General features: G+C 42.9%; 1 protein-coding gene across 3 annotated transcripts in view; it reads right to left on the bottom strand.

Annotated features, from left to right (window-relative positions):
- Positions 1-17,518, bottom strand: part of GNB5 (G protein subunit beta 5) — a 53,824-nt gene that overhangs the window by 18,255 nt on the left and 18,051 nt on the right. For all 3 annotated transcript variants that reach the window (XM_027067256.2, XM_027067258.2, XM_027067257.2), the window contains 3 exons: positions 15,038-15,079; positions 12,732-12,808; positions 6,703-6,835 (listed from right to left, as the gene is read on the bottom strand). In XM_027067256.2, coding sequence (XP_026923057.1) covers positions 6,703-6,835; positions 12,732-12,808; positions 15,038-15,079 — 252 coding nt within the window. The remainder of the gene's footprint in view (positions 1-6,702; positions 6,836-12,731; positions 12,809-15,037; positions 15,080-17,518) is intronic.

Raw genomic sequence — 17,518 nt, 5'->3', positions numbered from 1 at the left:
CTGTCTTTCTCTGTATGGCTTATTTCACTTAGCATAACACTCTCCAGTTCCATCCACGTTGCTACAAAGGGCCATATTTCATTCTTTCTCATTGCCACGTAGTACTCCATTGTGTATATAAACCACAATTTCTTTATCCATTCATCAGTTGATGGATATTTAGGCTCTTTCCATAATTTGGCTATTGTTGAGAATGCTGCTATAAACATTGGGGTACAAGTGCCCCTGTGCATCAGCACTCCTGTATCCCTTGGGTAAATTCCTAGCAGTGCTATTGCTGGGTCATAAGGTAGGTCTATTTTTAATTTTTTGAGGAACCTCCACACTGTTTTCCAGAGTGGCTGCACCAATTTGCACCCCCACCAACAGTGCAAGAGGGTTCCCGTTTCTCCACATCCTCTCCAGCATCTATAGTCTCCTGATGTGTTCATTTTGGCCACTCTGACTGGCGTGAGGTGATATCTGAGTGTGGTTTTGATGTGTATTTCCCTGATGAGGAGCGACGTTGAGCATCTTTTCATGTGCCTGTTGGCCATCCGGATGTCTTCTTTAGAGAAGTGTCTATTCATGTTTTCTGCCCATTTCTTCACTGGGTTATTTGTTTTTCGGGTGTGGAGTTTGGTGAGCTCTTTATAGATTTTGGATACTAGCCCTTTGTCCGATATGTCATTTGCAAATATCTTTTCCCATTCCGTTGGTTGCCTTTTAGTTTTGTTGGTTGTTTCCTTTGCTGTGCAGAAGCTTTTTATCTTCATAAGGTCCCAGTAATTCATTTTTGCTTTTAATTCCCTTGCCTCTGGGGATGTGTCGAGTAAGAGATTGCTACGGCTGAGGTCAGAGAGGTCTTTTCCTGCTTTCTCCTCTAGGGTTTTGATGGATTCCTGTCTCACAATCAGGTCCTTTATCCATTTTGAGTTTATTTTTGTGAATGGTGTGAGAAAGTGGTCTAGTTTCAACCTTCTGCATGTTGCTGTCCAGTTCTCCCAGCACCATTTGTTAAAGAGACTGTCTTTTTTCCACTGCATGTTCTTTCCTGCTTTGTCAAAGATTAGTTGGCCATATGTTTGTGGGTCTAGTTCTGGGGTTTCTATTCTATTCCATTGGTCTATGTGCCTGTTTTTGTGCCAATAGCATGCTGTCTTGATGACTACAGCTTTGTAGTAGAGGCTAAAGTCTGGGATTGTGATGCCTCCTGCTTTGGTCTTCTTCAAAATTACTTTGGCTATTCGGGGCCTTTTGTGGTTCCATATGAATTTTAGGATTGCTTGTTCTAGTTTCTAGAAGAATGCTGGTGCAATTTTGATTGGGATTGCATTGAATGTGTAGATAGCTTTGGGTAGTATTGACATTTTGACAATATTTATTCTTCCAATCCATGAGCACGGAATGTTTTTCCATTTCTTTATATCTTGTTCAATTTCCTTCATAAGCTTTCTATAGTTTTCAGCATACAGATCTTTTACATCTTTGGTTAGACTTATTCCTAGGTATTTTATGCTTCTTGGTGCAATTGTGAATGGGATCAGTTTCTTTATTTGTCTTTCTGTTGCTTCATTATTAGTGTATAAGAATGCAACTGATTTCTGTACATTGATTTTGTATCCTGCAACTTTGTTAAATTCATGTATCAGTTCTAGCAGACATCTGGTGGAGTCTATCGGATTTTCCACGTATAATGTCATGTCATCTGCAAAAAGTGAAAGCTTAACTTCATCTTTGCCAATTTTGATGCCTTTGATTTCCTTTTGTTGTCTGATTGCTGATGCTAGAACTTCCAACACTATGTTAAACAACAGCGGTGAGAGTGGACATCCCTGTCGTGTTCCTGATCTCAGGGAAAAAGCTCTCAGTTTTTCCCCATTGAGGATGATGTTAGCTGTGGGCTTTTCATAAATGGCTTTTATGATGCTTAAGTATGATCCTTCTATCCTGACTTTCTTGAGGGTTTTTATTAAGAAAGATTGCTGAATTTTGTGAAATGTCTTTTCTGCATCAATTGACAGGATCATATGGTTCTTATCTTTTCTTTTATTAATGTGATGTATCACGTTGATTGATTTGCGAATGTTGAACCAGCCCTGCAGCCCAGGAATGAATCCCACTTGATCATGGTGAATAATTCTTTTTATATGCTGTTGAGTTCGATTTGGTAGTATCTTATTGAGAATTTTTGCATCCATATTCATCAGGGATATTGGCCTGTAGTTCTCTTTTTTTACTGGGTCTCTGTCTGGTTTAGGAATCAAAGTAATACTGGCTTCATAGAATGAGTCTGGAAGTTTTCCTTCCCTTTCTATTTTTTGGAATAGCTTGAGAAGGATAGATATTATCTCTGCTTTCAACGTCTGGTAGAACTCCCCTGGGAAGCCATCTGGTCCTGGACTCTTATTTGTTGGGAGATTTTTGATGATTCAATTTCTTCGCTGGTTATGGGTCTGTTCAAGCTTTCTATTTCCTCCTGATTGAGTTTTGGAAGAGTGTGGGTGTTTAGGAATTTGTCCATTTCTTCCAGGTTGTCCAGATTGTTGGCATAGAATTTTTCATAGTATTCCCTGATAGTTGTTTGTATCTCTGAGGGATTGGTTGTAATAATTCCATTTTCATTCATGATTTTATCTATTTGGATCATCTCCCTTTTCTTTCTGAGAAGCCTGGCTAGAGGTTTATCAATTTTGTTTATTTTTTCAAAAAACCACCTCTTGTTTTCGTTGATCTGCTCTACAGTTTTTTTAGATTCTATATTGTTTATTTCTGCTCTGATCTTTATTATTTCTCTTCTTCTGCTGGGTTTAGGCTGTCTTTGCTGTTCTGTTTCTATTTCCTTTAGGTGTGCTGTTAGATTTTGTATTTGGGGTTTTTCTTGTTTCTTGAGATAGGCCTGGATTGCAATGTATTTTCCTCTCAGGACTACCTTTGCTGCATCCCAAAGCATTTGGATTGTTGTATTTTCATTTTTGTTTCTATATATTTTTTAATTTCTTCTCTAATTGCCTGGTTGACCCACTTATTCTTTAGTAGGGTGTTCTTTAACCTCCATGCTTTTGGAGGTTTTCCAGACTTTTTCCTGTGGTTGATTTTAAGCTTCATAGCATTGTGGTCTGAAAGTGTGCATGGTATGATTTCAATTCTTATAAACTTATGAAGGGCTGTTTTGTGACCCAGTATGTGATCTATCTTGGAGAATGTTCCATGTGCACTCGAGAAGAAAGTATATTCTGTTGCTTGGGATGCAGAGTTCTAAATATATCTGTCAAGTCCATCTGATCCAATGTACCATTTGGGGCCCTTGTTTCTTTATTGACCGTGTGTCTAGATGATCTATCCATTTCTGTAAGTGGAGTGTTAAAGTCCCCTGCAATTACCACATTCTTATCAATAAGGTTGCTTATGTTTGTGAGTAATTGTTTTATATATTTGGGGGCTCCCGTATTCGGCGCATAGACATTTATAATTGTTAGCTCTTCCTGATGGATAGACCCTGTAATTATTATATAATGCCCTTTTTCATCTCTTGTTACAGCCTTTAAAGTCTAGTTTGTCTGATATAAGTATGGCTACACCAGCTTTCTTTTGACTTCCAGTAGCATGATACATAGTTCTCCATCCCCTCACTCTCAATCTGAAGGTGTCCTAAGGTCTAAAATGAGTCTCTTGTAGACAGCAAATAGATGGGTCTTGTTTTTTCATCCATTCTGATACCCTATGTCTTTTGGTTGGTGCATTTAGTCCATTTACATTCAGTGTTATTATAGAAAGATATGGGTTTAGAGTCATTGTGATGTCTGTAGGTTTCATGTTTGTAGCAATGTCTCTGGTACTTTGTCTCACAGGATCCCCCTTAGGATCTCTTGTAGGGCTGGTTTAGTGGTGACGAATTCCTTCAGTTTTTGTTTGTTTGGGAAGATCTTTATCTCTCCTTCTATTCTAAATGACAGATTTGCTGGATAAAGGATTCTTGGCTGCATATTTTTTTCTGTTCATCACATGGAAGATTTCCTGCCATTCCTTTCTGGCCTGCCAAGTTTCAGTAGAGAGATCGGTCACGAGTCTTATAGGTCTCCCTTTATATGTTAGAGCATGTCTATCTCTAGCTGCTTTCAGAATTTTCTCTTTATCCTTGTATTTTGCCAGTTTCACTATGATATGTCGGGCAGAAGATCGATTCAAGTTACGTCTGAAGGGAGTTCTCTGTGCCTCTTGGATTTCAATGCCTTTTTCCTTCCCCAGATCAGGGAAGTTCTCAGCTATTATTTCTTCAAGTACACCTTCAGCACCTTTCTCTCTCTCTTCCTCCTCTGGAATACCAATTATGCATAGATTATTTCTCTTTAGTGCATGACTTAGTTCTCTAATTTTCCCCTTATACCTCTGGATTTTTTTAATCTTTTTCTCAGCTTCCTCTTTTTCCATAATTTTATCTTCTAGTTCACCTATTCTCTCCTCTGCCTCTTCAATCTGAGCCATGGTCATTTCCATTTTATTTTGCAGCTCGTTTATAGTATTTTTTTTAGCTCCTCCTGACTGTTTCTTAGTCCCTTGATCTCTGTAGCAATAGATTCTCTGCTGTCCTCTATACTGTTTTCAAGCCCAGAGATTAATTTTATGACTATTATTCTAAATTCACTTTCTATTATATTGTTTAAATCGTTTTTGATCAGTTCGTTAGCTGTTGTTATTTCCTGGAGATTCTTTTGAGAGAAATTCTTCTGTTTCATCATTTTGGATAGTCCCTAGAGTGGTGCAGAACTGCAGGGCACTTCCCCTGTGCTGTCTTGAATAACTTGCGTTGGTGGGCAGGGCCACAGTCAGACCTGATGTCTGCCCCCAGCCCACCGCTGGGGCCACAGTCGGTGGCCCTTCTCTTCCCCTCTCCTAGGGGCGGGATTCACTGTGGGGTGGCGTGGCCCATCTGGGCTACTTGCACACTGCCAGGCTTGTGGTGCTGGGGATCTGGCCTATTAGTTGGGGTGGATCTGCAAGGTGCACAGGGGCGGGAGGGGCAGGCTCAGCTTGCTTATCCTTCAGAGGTCCGCTTCGGGAGGGGCCCTGTGGCACCAGGAGGGAGTCGCCGGAGGGATGGATCTGCAAAAGCACAACGTTGGGTGTTTGTGCGGTGCAAGCAAGTTCTGTGTCGGGAACTGGTTCCTTTTGGGACTTTGGCTGGGGGTGGGCGAGGGAGATACCATGTCGAGCGCCTTTGTTCCTTGCCAAGGTGAGCTCTGTCGTCCGGGGCTCAACAACTCTCCCTCCCTTTGTCCTCCAGCCCTCCCGTTCTCCGATCAGAGCTGTTAGCTTATAACCTTCCAGATGTCAAGTCCTGCTTGCTGTCAGAACACACTCCGCCCGGCCCCTCCGCTTTTGCAAACCAGACTCAGGGGCTCTGCTTGGCCGGCGGGCCGCCCCTCCGCCCCGGCTCCCTCCGGCCAGTCCGTGTAGCACGCACCGCCTCACTGCCTTTCCTACCCTCTTCCGTGGGCCTCTCGTCTGCGCTTGGCTCTGGAGACTCGGTTCTGCTAGTCTTCTGGCGGTTTTCTGGGTTATTTAGGCAGGCATAGGTGGAATCTAAGTGATCAGCAGGATGCGGTGAGCCCAGCGTCCTCCTACGCCGCCATCTTCCCAACCGCCAAATCTCCCTAGCACCATTTGTTAAAGAGACTGTCTTTTCCCCCATTGTATATTCTTACCTGCTTTGCTGTAGATTGACCATAAAAGTGTGGATGGATTTTTGGACTCTATTCTGTTCCATCGACCTATGTATCTATTTTCGTGCCAGGACCATACTGTTTTGATTACTACAGTTTGTAGTATATCTTGAAATCTAGGATTATGATACCTCCAGTTTTGTTCTTCTTTCTCAAGATTTCTTTGGCTATTTGGGGTCTTTTGTGGTTCCATATAAGTTTTAGGATTGTTCTAGTTCTCTCAAAAATGTTGTTGGTATTTTAATAGAGATTGTATTAAATCTGTAGATTGCTTTTGGTAGAATGGATATTTTAACAATATTGGGTCTAGAGAATGGAATATGTTTCCATTTGTTTGTGTCATCTTCAGTTTTTTCATCAATGTTTTATAGTTTTCAGAGTATAGAGCTTTCACCTCCTTGGTTAAGTTATTCCTAGGTATTTTATTCTTTTTGATGTAATTGTAAATGAAATGGTTTTCTTTATTTTTAAGTTTATTTATGTATTTTGAGAGAGTGTGCATGAGTGAGGGAGGGGGCAGAGGGGGAGAGAAAGACAGAATCCCAAACAGTCTCCACACTCGGTGCCGAGACCTATGCGGGGCTCAATCCCACAACCCTGGGATCACAACCTGAGCCGAAATCAAGAGTTGGACGCTCAACTGACTGAGCCACCCAGGCGTCCTTCAAAAAACAGACTCTTAATGCAGAGAACAAACTGGCGGTTGCCAGAGGGGAGGGAGGTGGTGAGGGATGGGGTGAAATAAAGGGGATTAAGAGCACATTTATCATAATGAGCAATGGGAAATGCATAGAACTGATGAATCGCTATATGTACATCTGAAATATAACACTGTATGTTAATTATACTTGAACAAGATGATAATAATAATAACAGTAACAATAACAGTAATAATGATAGAGGACACTGGAAAGCTTCGTCTCCTTGCCACTCCTTCTTAGTCCTCTGCCACTTCCCCTGCTCTCCAGTAGGCTGCCCCACCACATGGCCGTTTACTTACTTGCATGTCTGAGTTGGTGAAGCTGCAGGCAGACAGGTAGTTGGTATGCATAGCGACTGACTTCTTTTTGGCAGCCATGTTTTCATTTTTGTCAAATGTCAGTGGATACACAGAACACTTATTATCCAAACCACTAGCATGGAAAGAAAGAAGTGTCAAATGCTAATATAGGGCAATAGAATACATGTATACATTCTCATGCACATGCGCTTTTTCAAAATGTTTCCCTTTGGCAGCATCATATATTGTAAACTTTCCCCCAACTTTTACTTAGAAGATTTTCAGATGTACAGTAAAATTGAAAGAAAAATATGACAATGAACACCCAGATCCCCTGACTTATGTTTAGTAACTTTGGTTTTGCCATATTTGTAGGAGCAAATTCTGAACCATTTGAAGGGAAGTGCAGACGTGACATGTTACATCTAAATACTTCAATTTGCAAATATACATCTTCTATAAAACATTCTCCTAGGTGGCCACTAAATCATTATCACGTTTAGAAAACTAACACAAATTTCCTAACACCGTGCAAGAGGCCATCTGTATTCAATCTTCCCCAATTGCCCCCAAGATCCAGGGCCCAAGCAAGGTTCAGATACTGCACTGTTTTTTCTATCTTTTTAAGATCCTTTAATTTAATTTTTTAAACGTTTATTTTTGAGAGAGAGAGAGGGAGAGAGGCAGAGACAGACGGAGATAGAATTGGAAGCAGGCTCAGGCTCTGAGCTGTCAGCACAGAGCCCAATGTGGGATTCGAACTCACGAGCTGTGAGATCATGACCTGAGCCAAAGTTGGACGTTTAACCTAATGAGCTACCCAGGCACCCCTAAGATCTTTTAATTTAGAACAGACCCTCTACCTCTTTTTTGTTGTTGTTCATGACAAGAGATCTTAGGCCAAGTGTTTTATAGAATGTCACATACAATCTGGACTTGTCACATTGTTTCTTTGCTTTTTTCAAAATTTATTGAGCGAGACAGCTTAAGCGGGGGGAAGGGCAGAGAGAGGGGGACAGAGTATCCGAAGTGGGCTCTGTGCCGACAGGCTGACAGCAGTGAGCCTGATGTGGGGCTCCAACTCACGAACTGCGAGATCATGACCTGAGCTGAAGGTGGACGCTCAACTGACTGAGCCACCCAGGTGCTCCACATTGTTTCTTAATGGCTATTTTCAAGTATAACTTTTTTTGGCAATAATAGTATAAAGGTGACATTGTGTACTTCTTTCTTACTGCTTCACTTCAGAGGTTTGTGATGTCTCTTGTCTTAAAATTGGTGATGCCAACTTTGATGACTTGGTCAAAGCATTATATCTTTCCATGGTAAATGTGACTTGTTTATAATTAGTAATAGTTTGGGTTTGACACTTCAAGACCATGTGAATATCCTGCTTTCCAACAACCTTTCATGCAATGGCTTCAGCAAGACTATGCTTGTTTGAATCAAATATTACTTTAGGGGTACAAAAGGGTGACCTTCTGATTTGATCATTCCTAAGAAATGGATTCCTTTTTCTCTTCAACTCTGTTATAATCCATTACTATCACTATTCCATGTGATGCTCAAATTGTCCCAAATTTGGACAGTGGGGGCCCCTTCAAGCAGCTCCTGTTTCCTTTTGATAGGACTCCATTGGTCCTTGAATATTTTCTTGCTTTCTGGAACAAGAAAATCCCCGAGGCTCTAAAGAGGCCTTCCTTTCCTGTCCCAGACCTAAATCAGCCTTACTCCAAGGAGCCCTGCTTCCTTTTAGTGGGGAACGATGTTTAGTAGCTCTCTTCTAAGGCCCTGGGGATGCTAGGGTGTCCCTTAGCCTTTCCAGCTGCTCAAAGCGGCAGGTGTGGACTTGGGAAGTCTATTACCAGTAATTCATAAGCTTGTGGGTAAGAATGATTTGCAGTTAGGCTGTGCCATTGAACCAACATGCTGTGGACCATGGGCTTCCCCAGACTTCAGGGTGGAAGGCTTTCTCCCATGCTGAGGCTTCAGAGTAGTTTCTGTAGCTCTGTTGGGATACTTATTATTTAGAGTTATTTGCACTATGAGAAGCAGAGAAGCTTGCAGTGTGATGCATCTGGTGTTGAATCTCTGGTTTAGTATCTAACTCATTTTGTAATCTTGCTTATGTTTGTTAAGGTTCTCTGAGCCTTAGTTTCCTCAACTATAAAATGGAGGGGATGCCACCCACCTTTTACAAGGGGCTGTTGTGAAGAAGCATAAAGAGTTCAGAATGGCTCTAGACATATGATAGAGGCTCAGTAAGTGGTCATAATTGTTATCTTTATATTCTACTTGGTTGGAGGCAGGCACTATGTTTGTTTATTTATTTATTTTGAGAGAGAGAGAGAGAGCACATGTGGGCAGAGAGAGGGAGAATCCCAAGCAGGCTCTGCATTGTCAGCACAGAACCCGAGGTCCGGCTCGATCCCAAGAACCGCGAGATCATGACCTCAGCTGAAATCAAGAGTGGGACGTTTAACTGACTGAGCCACCCAGGTGCCCCTATCCTATTCATCTTTAAATTCCTCAGGACACTCAGTCCAGTGCCTTGTGAACAGTTGTTCATATCAAGTGTACAATTCCTGAGTGAAGTCTTCTTGGGGATCTGGCTTTCAAATAAAAAAAAAAAACTTACATATAAATAAAATCAATTAACACATTTTTTTTTGAGAAGAGGATTGTGTCAATACTGTTAGAGTTTAGCTTTTAAGTTTGGAAGCAACTAAGAAATAGACCCACAAGTCAGGCAGATGGAGATAAAAATATCCCCATTATTCCCTAAAAAAAAATTGAGAATGTGGCAGAGATGTGGGTCTGTGTGATCACGGAGTTACAGGGGTGTCACAAAGCCACAGTCGAGAAACATCTCATTAGATCATCACTAGAAAGGCAAGTTAATCGCGGTGGCTCTTGGCAGTTCTAAGGAAGGTCTGAGCAAGGAAGATGGTGCTTTTGTCTACCTTGGGGATTCAGTCTCTCAGTTTCATTTTTAATGCTCTCTCCTCATCCAGTGGACCCCATATTTTACATATTTGTTAATATTTCACCAAAAGTTACACCTTGAACTACCTCCACTTCTGTTTCATAACAAGGTGCGAGGCAGCCAGTGCAGGTGCTGACCAGCTACCATATGCCAGGGCTGGGAAACAGATGTGACTGAGATTAAGGCACCAGCCATCCCTCCTCTCTGAGCTTTTTCTCTCTGCCAGGCTGTCTCCACAAATGTGTCCACCTGGGCCTTGTAAAATTGTTCTCTTCCCTGCCTGGCCCTCATCCTCATGGACATGTTCCCACTGGGTTCCATTTAGTGAGGGTTCAAATAAGACATATCAGAGAGAATCATTTTCTAAACTACTGTGAAAGACCTTGTTCACTATGTTATTATATCCATTGCATATTGCAGAAGGATCTACCCAACATATTCTTTTTGTAATGTAGAACCAGCTAGTAGCTCAGTGTCAAATACTGAGAAATCATGTAACTCACCCAACTCTATGTATCTGCTAACATCAATGCCCAGTTAGAAACATTACTCCAGGGTTTTTAAAAATGCAGAATATTTATTATTCCTAATGAGAAAGCACTGATCTTACCTAATGAGAGGTTGGCTTTTGCCTTCAGCTACTGGGAGGTCATCTCTGAGTCCCAGGAATGGCCTGTCTGATGGGAGCAGTTCTGGCCAATAGTCTTAACAGTGTGATTTCTGGTGGGGGCTTTAGGAGATGCACTGTGACTTCCAATCTCTGTCAGTTCTGACCTCCTCTGGAGGAACTAGAAACTGAAGGTATTAGTCTAAACCTCGAGGACACACTGGAGACTGAGGGTCAGCCACATGGGGAGTATGTGATTGAGCCCCAGTAAAAACTCTGGACACCAGAGGCTCAGAGGAGTTTCCCTGGTTGATAATACTCTGCGTATCATCACACATGGTGGCCAGGAGGAGGTGATGCCATCTGTGACTCCACAGGGAGGGGACACCTGGAAGTTCCAGGTTTGGACCCCTCCTGGACTCTGCCCTATGCACCTCTTTCTTTGGCTCTAATTTGTATCCTTTCACTGTGAGCCTAAGTATATCACTTCCCAGAGTTCTGTGATTGTTCTAGAAAATTTTCAAACCTGAGAATGGTTGTGGGGACTCTCAAATTTGTGGCTGGTATCTGAAGGGACAGAAGTCTTATGGGGACTGTGCCTTCTAACTGTCCAGCTGGCTGAACTCCTTTGTACTTACCTGATTGTGTGTGTGTGTGTGTGTGGTGTGTGTGTGTGTATGCATACACATATATAAAGTTTTATATATATAGCATATAGATAAATGTTTTATATATATGACATATATAAATAGCTACACACACACACACACACACATATATATAAATCACATATGTATGTGTCTTTTATTGTGCTTACCTCAAACCATTTCAAGAAGTAAATGGAAATGAATTTTATATAAATATTACCATTCAGTTATAAGATGGAAATACAACTTACTTTTGAATTATTTAAATAATTAGAAAATATGAAATACGTGTGTGTGACCATGGGTTCCAAAGGCACACAGGGTCTTGGCAAATGGAGAGTTAATGGAAAGATGCCCCCCAACAGCCACCCAAAGGGAGGGACATTGGGGATGAGCACTGGTGTGACCCTGGCTGGAGAACGCTCCAAACTTTTTGTTTCAAGGCCAAGGATTTTCACTTTTGAAGTAAAACTATTTTCTCCTGATTATAAAAATAACATACACTTATTTTTAAAACTTGAAAATAGAGAAAACTATTTTAAAAAACCCATAGTCCTATCATCCACAAAGAACTGCTACTGGATTTTCTGGTATAGTTCATCACAGACATGTGATTGCCTCTTTCCTAACATGGCTGGGCTCCTACTGTAGAAATACTTTGAATGGTTCCAGAACCGTTTAAGACAGGGAAAGGGAATTGGGTTGGTTGCAGCCCTCAGTGCCAACTCTGTTAAACTGAGCTCCAGGAGAATAGGGAAAAAAACAGTCTTCCTAGCCACCTGGATGCTCTTTTTTTTTAAGTTTATTTATTTATTTTGAGAGAAAACCAGTGGGGAAGAGGCAGAGAGAGAGGGGGACAGAGGATCTGAAGCGGGCTCTGTGCTGACAGCAGTGAGCCCAATGTAGGGCTCAAACTCATGAGCCGTGAGATCATGACCTGAGCTGAAGTTGAACGCTCAACCAACTAAGCCACCCAGGCTTCCTGGATGCTCTTTTCACTTACTATAATTAAGAAGTTTTCTTTTTGATGGTTGTATAAAATATTTCCTTCAATTCATGTACCGGAATTCACTTAACAATTTCCTTTGATGGACATACTGTTCTTCCCTACTTGACCCTATTTTTGCTTTATTTTAAATAACACTACAATAAATATTATCACTCATGTGGCTTTTCTATATTATGGATCATTCCTTTCGAACAAAGTTCTTAGATGTGGCATCATTAGGATCAAAGGTTACAAAGTTTTGTTTTTTGGTTCTTAAAATTTTTTTTTAATGTTTATTTATTTTTGAGAGAGAGACAGAGTGCAAGCAGGGGAGGGGCAGAGAAAGAGGGAGACATAGAGTCCAAAGCAGGCTCCAGGCTCTGAGCTGTCAGCACAGAGCCCAATGCGGGGCTCCAACTCGCGAACTGTGAGATCATGACCTAAGCTGAAGTCGGACGGTCAACCAACTGAGCCACCCAGGTGCCCCAAAGGTTATAAATTTTTCAAGGCTTCTTTCATATTACCAACAAGTTTTCCAAAATGTCTACACCAATTTCCAGTCCCTACCAACAGTAGAGTAGAGGCGGGCAGGTTTGAAACTTAAATGACTGTCAGTCTGTAGTGAAAATAATTATGAAAGAGATTTTTATAGTTTCTTTTTTGATAAAGTTCAGGGAGGAAGTTAACACATTACTTAACCAGTAAATAACAAAAACAAGTTTTTGTGTGTTTGTTTTTGCCCATCGAACGGTGTTTTATGGCTAACAGGACATCTGAAAAGCTGCTGTGGCCCCTACTCACCCGCATGCAATGGCGCATCCTGATGGGGCATACGCACAAGCCATCACCCACGTGCAGGGCATAGTGACCGCGTGCTCCTGAAACACAGTACGCCAGGTTCATAGAAGGAACGAGCAGTGTTTCTACACACATGTATTAACCTTTAGTTTTCACAAAATGAAACGATTCAGGTTCCTGCTCAATTCCATTACAGCTTCAAAGAGCAGTGATGTGAGGTGACGATCAGCTGGAGACTGACGAAGAGACTCAGCTCCCCCATAATCAGCTGAACAGTATGTCGTATATTCGGAAAGCTAAAAATCTCAACCAGCAAAACAATATTCTTAATGTTTTACTTACTTCTTAATGGTGTACCCCCCTCATTCTTGTGAATGAATACTGGAGCTCATTTTCTTTGAAAGGTCAGTCTGAATTTCACTGCAGTTATATTTTTCAACCTATTTACTCAAATCCCCCCTATTTTCAAAATCTATTCTTAAATGATTCAACATGTATGTCATATGTGTCTCCTTGTGAGTGTACGACAGCCGCTGGGCCCTGTGGGGCCTGAAACCATTCCTGGGAAGGTGTGAGTGGGGGCAGGTGTGCACAGGGTGATGCTGAGTTGTGCTCACAGATAACACAGAACCCGTAACATGGAAGCTATGAGAACAAGATGTAGCAGTTCCTGCTCCTGGCTCCTGCATTCTCCTGCATGTAGACAGGCAAACAAGAAAGCCACGATTCAAAACCTTCTAAATTTGTGGTCTTATTTCCCTGACAGGCCCTGGTCCTGGTTCCAACACCAGCAAGACGTGCGGCCTCATGTAGCCCTGCCATTTGTCCTCCCTCAGTCTCTCCCCATCTGTGAAGGGAGAGGATGGAACTAGATGATTCCTAAAGTACATGTGAGTGCTGGTCTTCTTTCCTGTTTGATTCTGTGTGATTTTGTGGGTGAAACATGGGCCCTGACACTGCCCATGAAAATTCTGTCACTTGAAATCTATAGCCTTAAAAAATTTTTTTTAATGTTTATTTTTGAGAAAGAGAGAGAGACAGAGAGAGAGAGACAGAGCAAAGCAGGAGAAGGGTAGAGAGAGAGGGAGATGCAGAATCCAAAGCAGGCTCCAGGCTCCAGCCGTCAGCACAGAGCCCGACGCAGGGCTTGAACCCATGAACTGTGAGATTGTGACCTGAACTGAAGTCATATGCTTAACCAACTGAGCCAGCCAGGTGCCCCAGAATCTACAGCCTTTTAAACGCCAAGAATAATCTGTGCAAATGGTCACTTTAGGCACAAGGCACCCCAGGCCCCCTTCTTTACAAGTAATAACTATGGTCTCTGACGGGGGGGGAGGGCCACAGAGGCAACACCATGCCCCTTAGAAACCAGGCAGTGTGTGCTCAATGACATTCTAAGGCTTAAACAGAAATAACAAAAACCCACACACTCCTGAAGATGCTAAGGCATGCTGGGAGAAATAGAAGCTTCCGTGGAGGGAGGTGCTGGACAGGAAAGCCCTTTGCAAATTCTTAAGTTGCCATTTTTACTATTTCCCAGGGGCCTGACCATTAGGGACTCTGCTCCAAAAGATGGTTCTGGGCCCCCCTTTGATCAGGTTGTACAGCAACTGCCTACCACAACAGCTACTAAACACATTCAGTAGTGCAGAATTCGGATGCTGTTCAGTTTTAGGCAGATCTAGATCTCTGTGTTTTATATAGTGAAAAAGAAGACTTTCTTTATAAGTAAATAACAGAATCAATAGTCATTACCGTAAGTGGCAACATGATGCAGGCTTGTAAGCACACCGACACATTGATTTTGGCCTTTCTCTTAAGAGTCTAAATTCAGAGCCGAGCATGCCCAGGCCAGACAGAGGATAGTCAGTTCAACCCCCTGCAGCCACAGCTTCCCTGCCCACTGCCTGCTCATGTCCACAGTGGTACAGAGTCTGGTCAAAGACACAGAGAGGAGAGAAACCTGGGGATTTGGGAACCTCCTACCATCCCTCAGAAGAAAAACAATACATGTCTGTGTGAATGTGAGAAGTTTTCCAAGCCAGGCCCTTTCCCGTTTTAGTGCTAGCACCCCGTCTGGTGGCTCTCCATGCTCCAGCCTCAATAAGGGGTGTTAGCTCTCCAGAGGAATGGATTTTGCTGTGGGCTGCTGAGCTGTCCGAATACAGATGGGCTTTTGTGGGGTTTCCATCCTCAGAAAGGCACCCGAGAAGAAGGATGACTGTGACTGGGGGTGTCTGGAGGGGATGAGGACCCAGGGCTGTGATTCTGAGGTGCTGCTCAACATGCCAGCGACAACACCTTACCTTGTTAGTAGTGAAGGAATCCCACACGATCACCTTCCCATCCTGGAAGGAAAAGAGTAAATAGCTCAGGAGTTGTCAGCCAGTCCTTACAGGGAAGTACTGAGAATTGTTCAAAAAAGCTGTGTCTGGCGGGACAGTGTGCAGGAGAAAGCCAGAGTGAGTATCTGGGTAATCAAGATCTATCCTTGAACAAAAGGGGAGTGAATATGGGGCTCAATTGTCCAGCCTGATTAAAGGCTCAGTTCTCAACGTTCTACTCCTTGTACAGATACAAAGACAAAAGCATTGCTCGGAGACTTCTGTTATACTATTTAGAAACCAAGCACAAACTGTTGGTACACGGCCATCACGCACCATACCCTGTCAGAAAGCGATACAGGCGTAAGACAAACCTGAAACGACCTCTAGGTACCTGACAGGCAATGAATGGACTCTTGCTTTCTCCCTCACCACCTCCACTAGCCATCCTGGCTCCTGTGTGCTGTGCTCTCTGTAGGGACGGGTCAGAGCCCCACCCTCATTCCTGGCCCACTTCTCGGAGCTGCGCTGGCCTGAGATCAGTGTAACGTTGCCACCCTAACATGTTGCACCTATGCTGAGAACAAGTCTGTCATGGTGGGGATCCCCTGTGGGCAGCTGTTCTGCAAAGAGAGCACTCCCTGTCAGGGTGTGTTCTGGGCTGGGGCCAAGTTCACTGTCACCACTGCTGCAGCCCACACTGGGGCTGTGGGGAGTCACCACTAGGTCATCTATTTGTCATACAAACCCACTGGGGATAGACCACATAAGCCCTGGTCCCTACAATGCAGTCACCAGCCCAGCATCTGGTGTGCAGGTCCTCTGGGCCCCCAGGCTCTGCCCAACAGCGGAAGAGGACGGCTGAGCTGACTCCTTCAGCACATGGGTCCCCCACACACCCTCTGGGATGGCGAGTCTGCAGCATCCACGGCAGGCTTGGTTTTTGTAATCATTCAAGCCATTTGGAGCCAAATCTGACGAATGAGGCAAGGGCAGGGGAAGAGATGCTGCTTAGGGGCACAGGTAAGGTCTGATTATCCAAAGTGACACTGCTTTGGATTCTGTGTCTCCTTCTCTCTCTCTGTCTGTCCCCCACTCACACTCTGTGTGTCTCTCTCAAAAATAAATAAAAACATTAAAAACATATACATGTTCTAAATAATCCACACACTCTAATGTCTATGTCAGGTTGTATTTGATAAGAACAGGTCATAATTAATCTCCTATATTACCTACAGGTCTAGTATGTCACGTACTTGCTTTATGTTCATAAAAAAAAGTTATCCCTTAAGTTTTCTACCACATTTTAAAAAACGCTGAAAAAGAGAACAAAGAAATTGTTTTACTTCCACCATTCAGTCCCAGCCATTACTATTTTGGAGCATTCTTTCTTGACTTTTTTTTTTCTTTTCTTTCTTTTTTTTTTTTTTTTACAAAGTGCTTATCAAGATATATATGTTGCTACCTAGCCTTTTTGATGCTTTGCATGATCTACTGGAAGATTTCCATATTCCTGCTGCGTGTGGCCAAAGTGTCCAGAAACAAGGTCAAAGTAGGCATTTTGGGACCTTTCAAAACTCCTAAGCACATTGGTTCTTCTAGTCTGACTTCTCTGACTAAACCCCTGAGCACAACGTATGGGGTAGATTAGGTAACAGAGCAGAGAAGAGATAAGGGGCTCCAGGCCTTGGGGTCCTCCACACCTGTAGCTCCACATGCTGCATAGGGCCGGCGGGGCAGGGGGGGGAGTGTTTGGACGGACTCAGTGTATTGTCCAAATAGGCGTTCCCTTCGGTGGCTTCCTCCACCTCAATGCCTGCCTGCCTGTCCCCACCACCCACCTACTATGTGCTCTGGAGAGAAAAAGGAACCCAAGAGGCTAAAATCAGTCATAAAACCAAATGTGGGCTGCTCCACAAGCACGGATTTATACACCAGGGGCCCACATACCTAGAGAGACCGCCTCCACCCTAAACCCGAACCCACGCAGTCAGGCTGATTAATCTCCTGCCTTCAAGGGAATAGGGCTGCTCTGAGTCACTCTGTCTGTTCCAGAACATTCCTGCTGTTTCCAGCTTCCTCCCACACCCACCCGGCTTCTAGTTTCTCTGCAGCAGAGGTGGATGGATGGAGCACGTCAGCAGTGTACCTCCTCCCTAAGGACAGTATTTGAGTGACAGAGAATCCAACATATATTACACTTCTAGGGGTAAAAAAAAAAAAGTCAAAAAGGCTAGGTAGCAACATGTATATCTTGATAACCACTTTGTGAAAAAAAGTTGAGAAAGAAATGCTCTAAAATAGTAATAATGGCTGGGACTGTGTGGTGGAAGTAAAACCTTTTCTTTGTTCTCTTTTTCAGCGTTTTTTAAAATGTGGTAGAATACTTAAGGGATAACTTTTTTTATGAACGTAAAAGAAAGCAAGTACGTGACATACTAGACCTGTAGGTAATATAGGAGA

Source organism: Acinonyx jubatus, chromosome B3 (assembly GCF_027475565.1).
Source record: "Acinonyx jubatus isolate Ajub_Pintada_27869175 chromosome B3, VMU_Ajub_asm_v1.0, whole genome shotgun sequence".
Classification (NCBI taxonomy): Eukaryota; Metazoa; Chordata; class Mammalia; order Carnivora; family Felidae; genus Acinonyx; species Acinonyx jubatus.
Note: the sequence above shows the minus strand (reverse complement) of the source record. Positions and strands in the feature narration are given on the sequence as shown.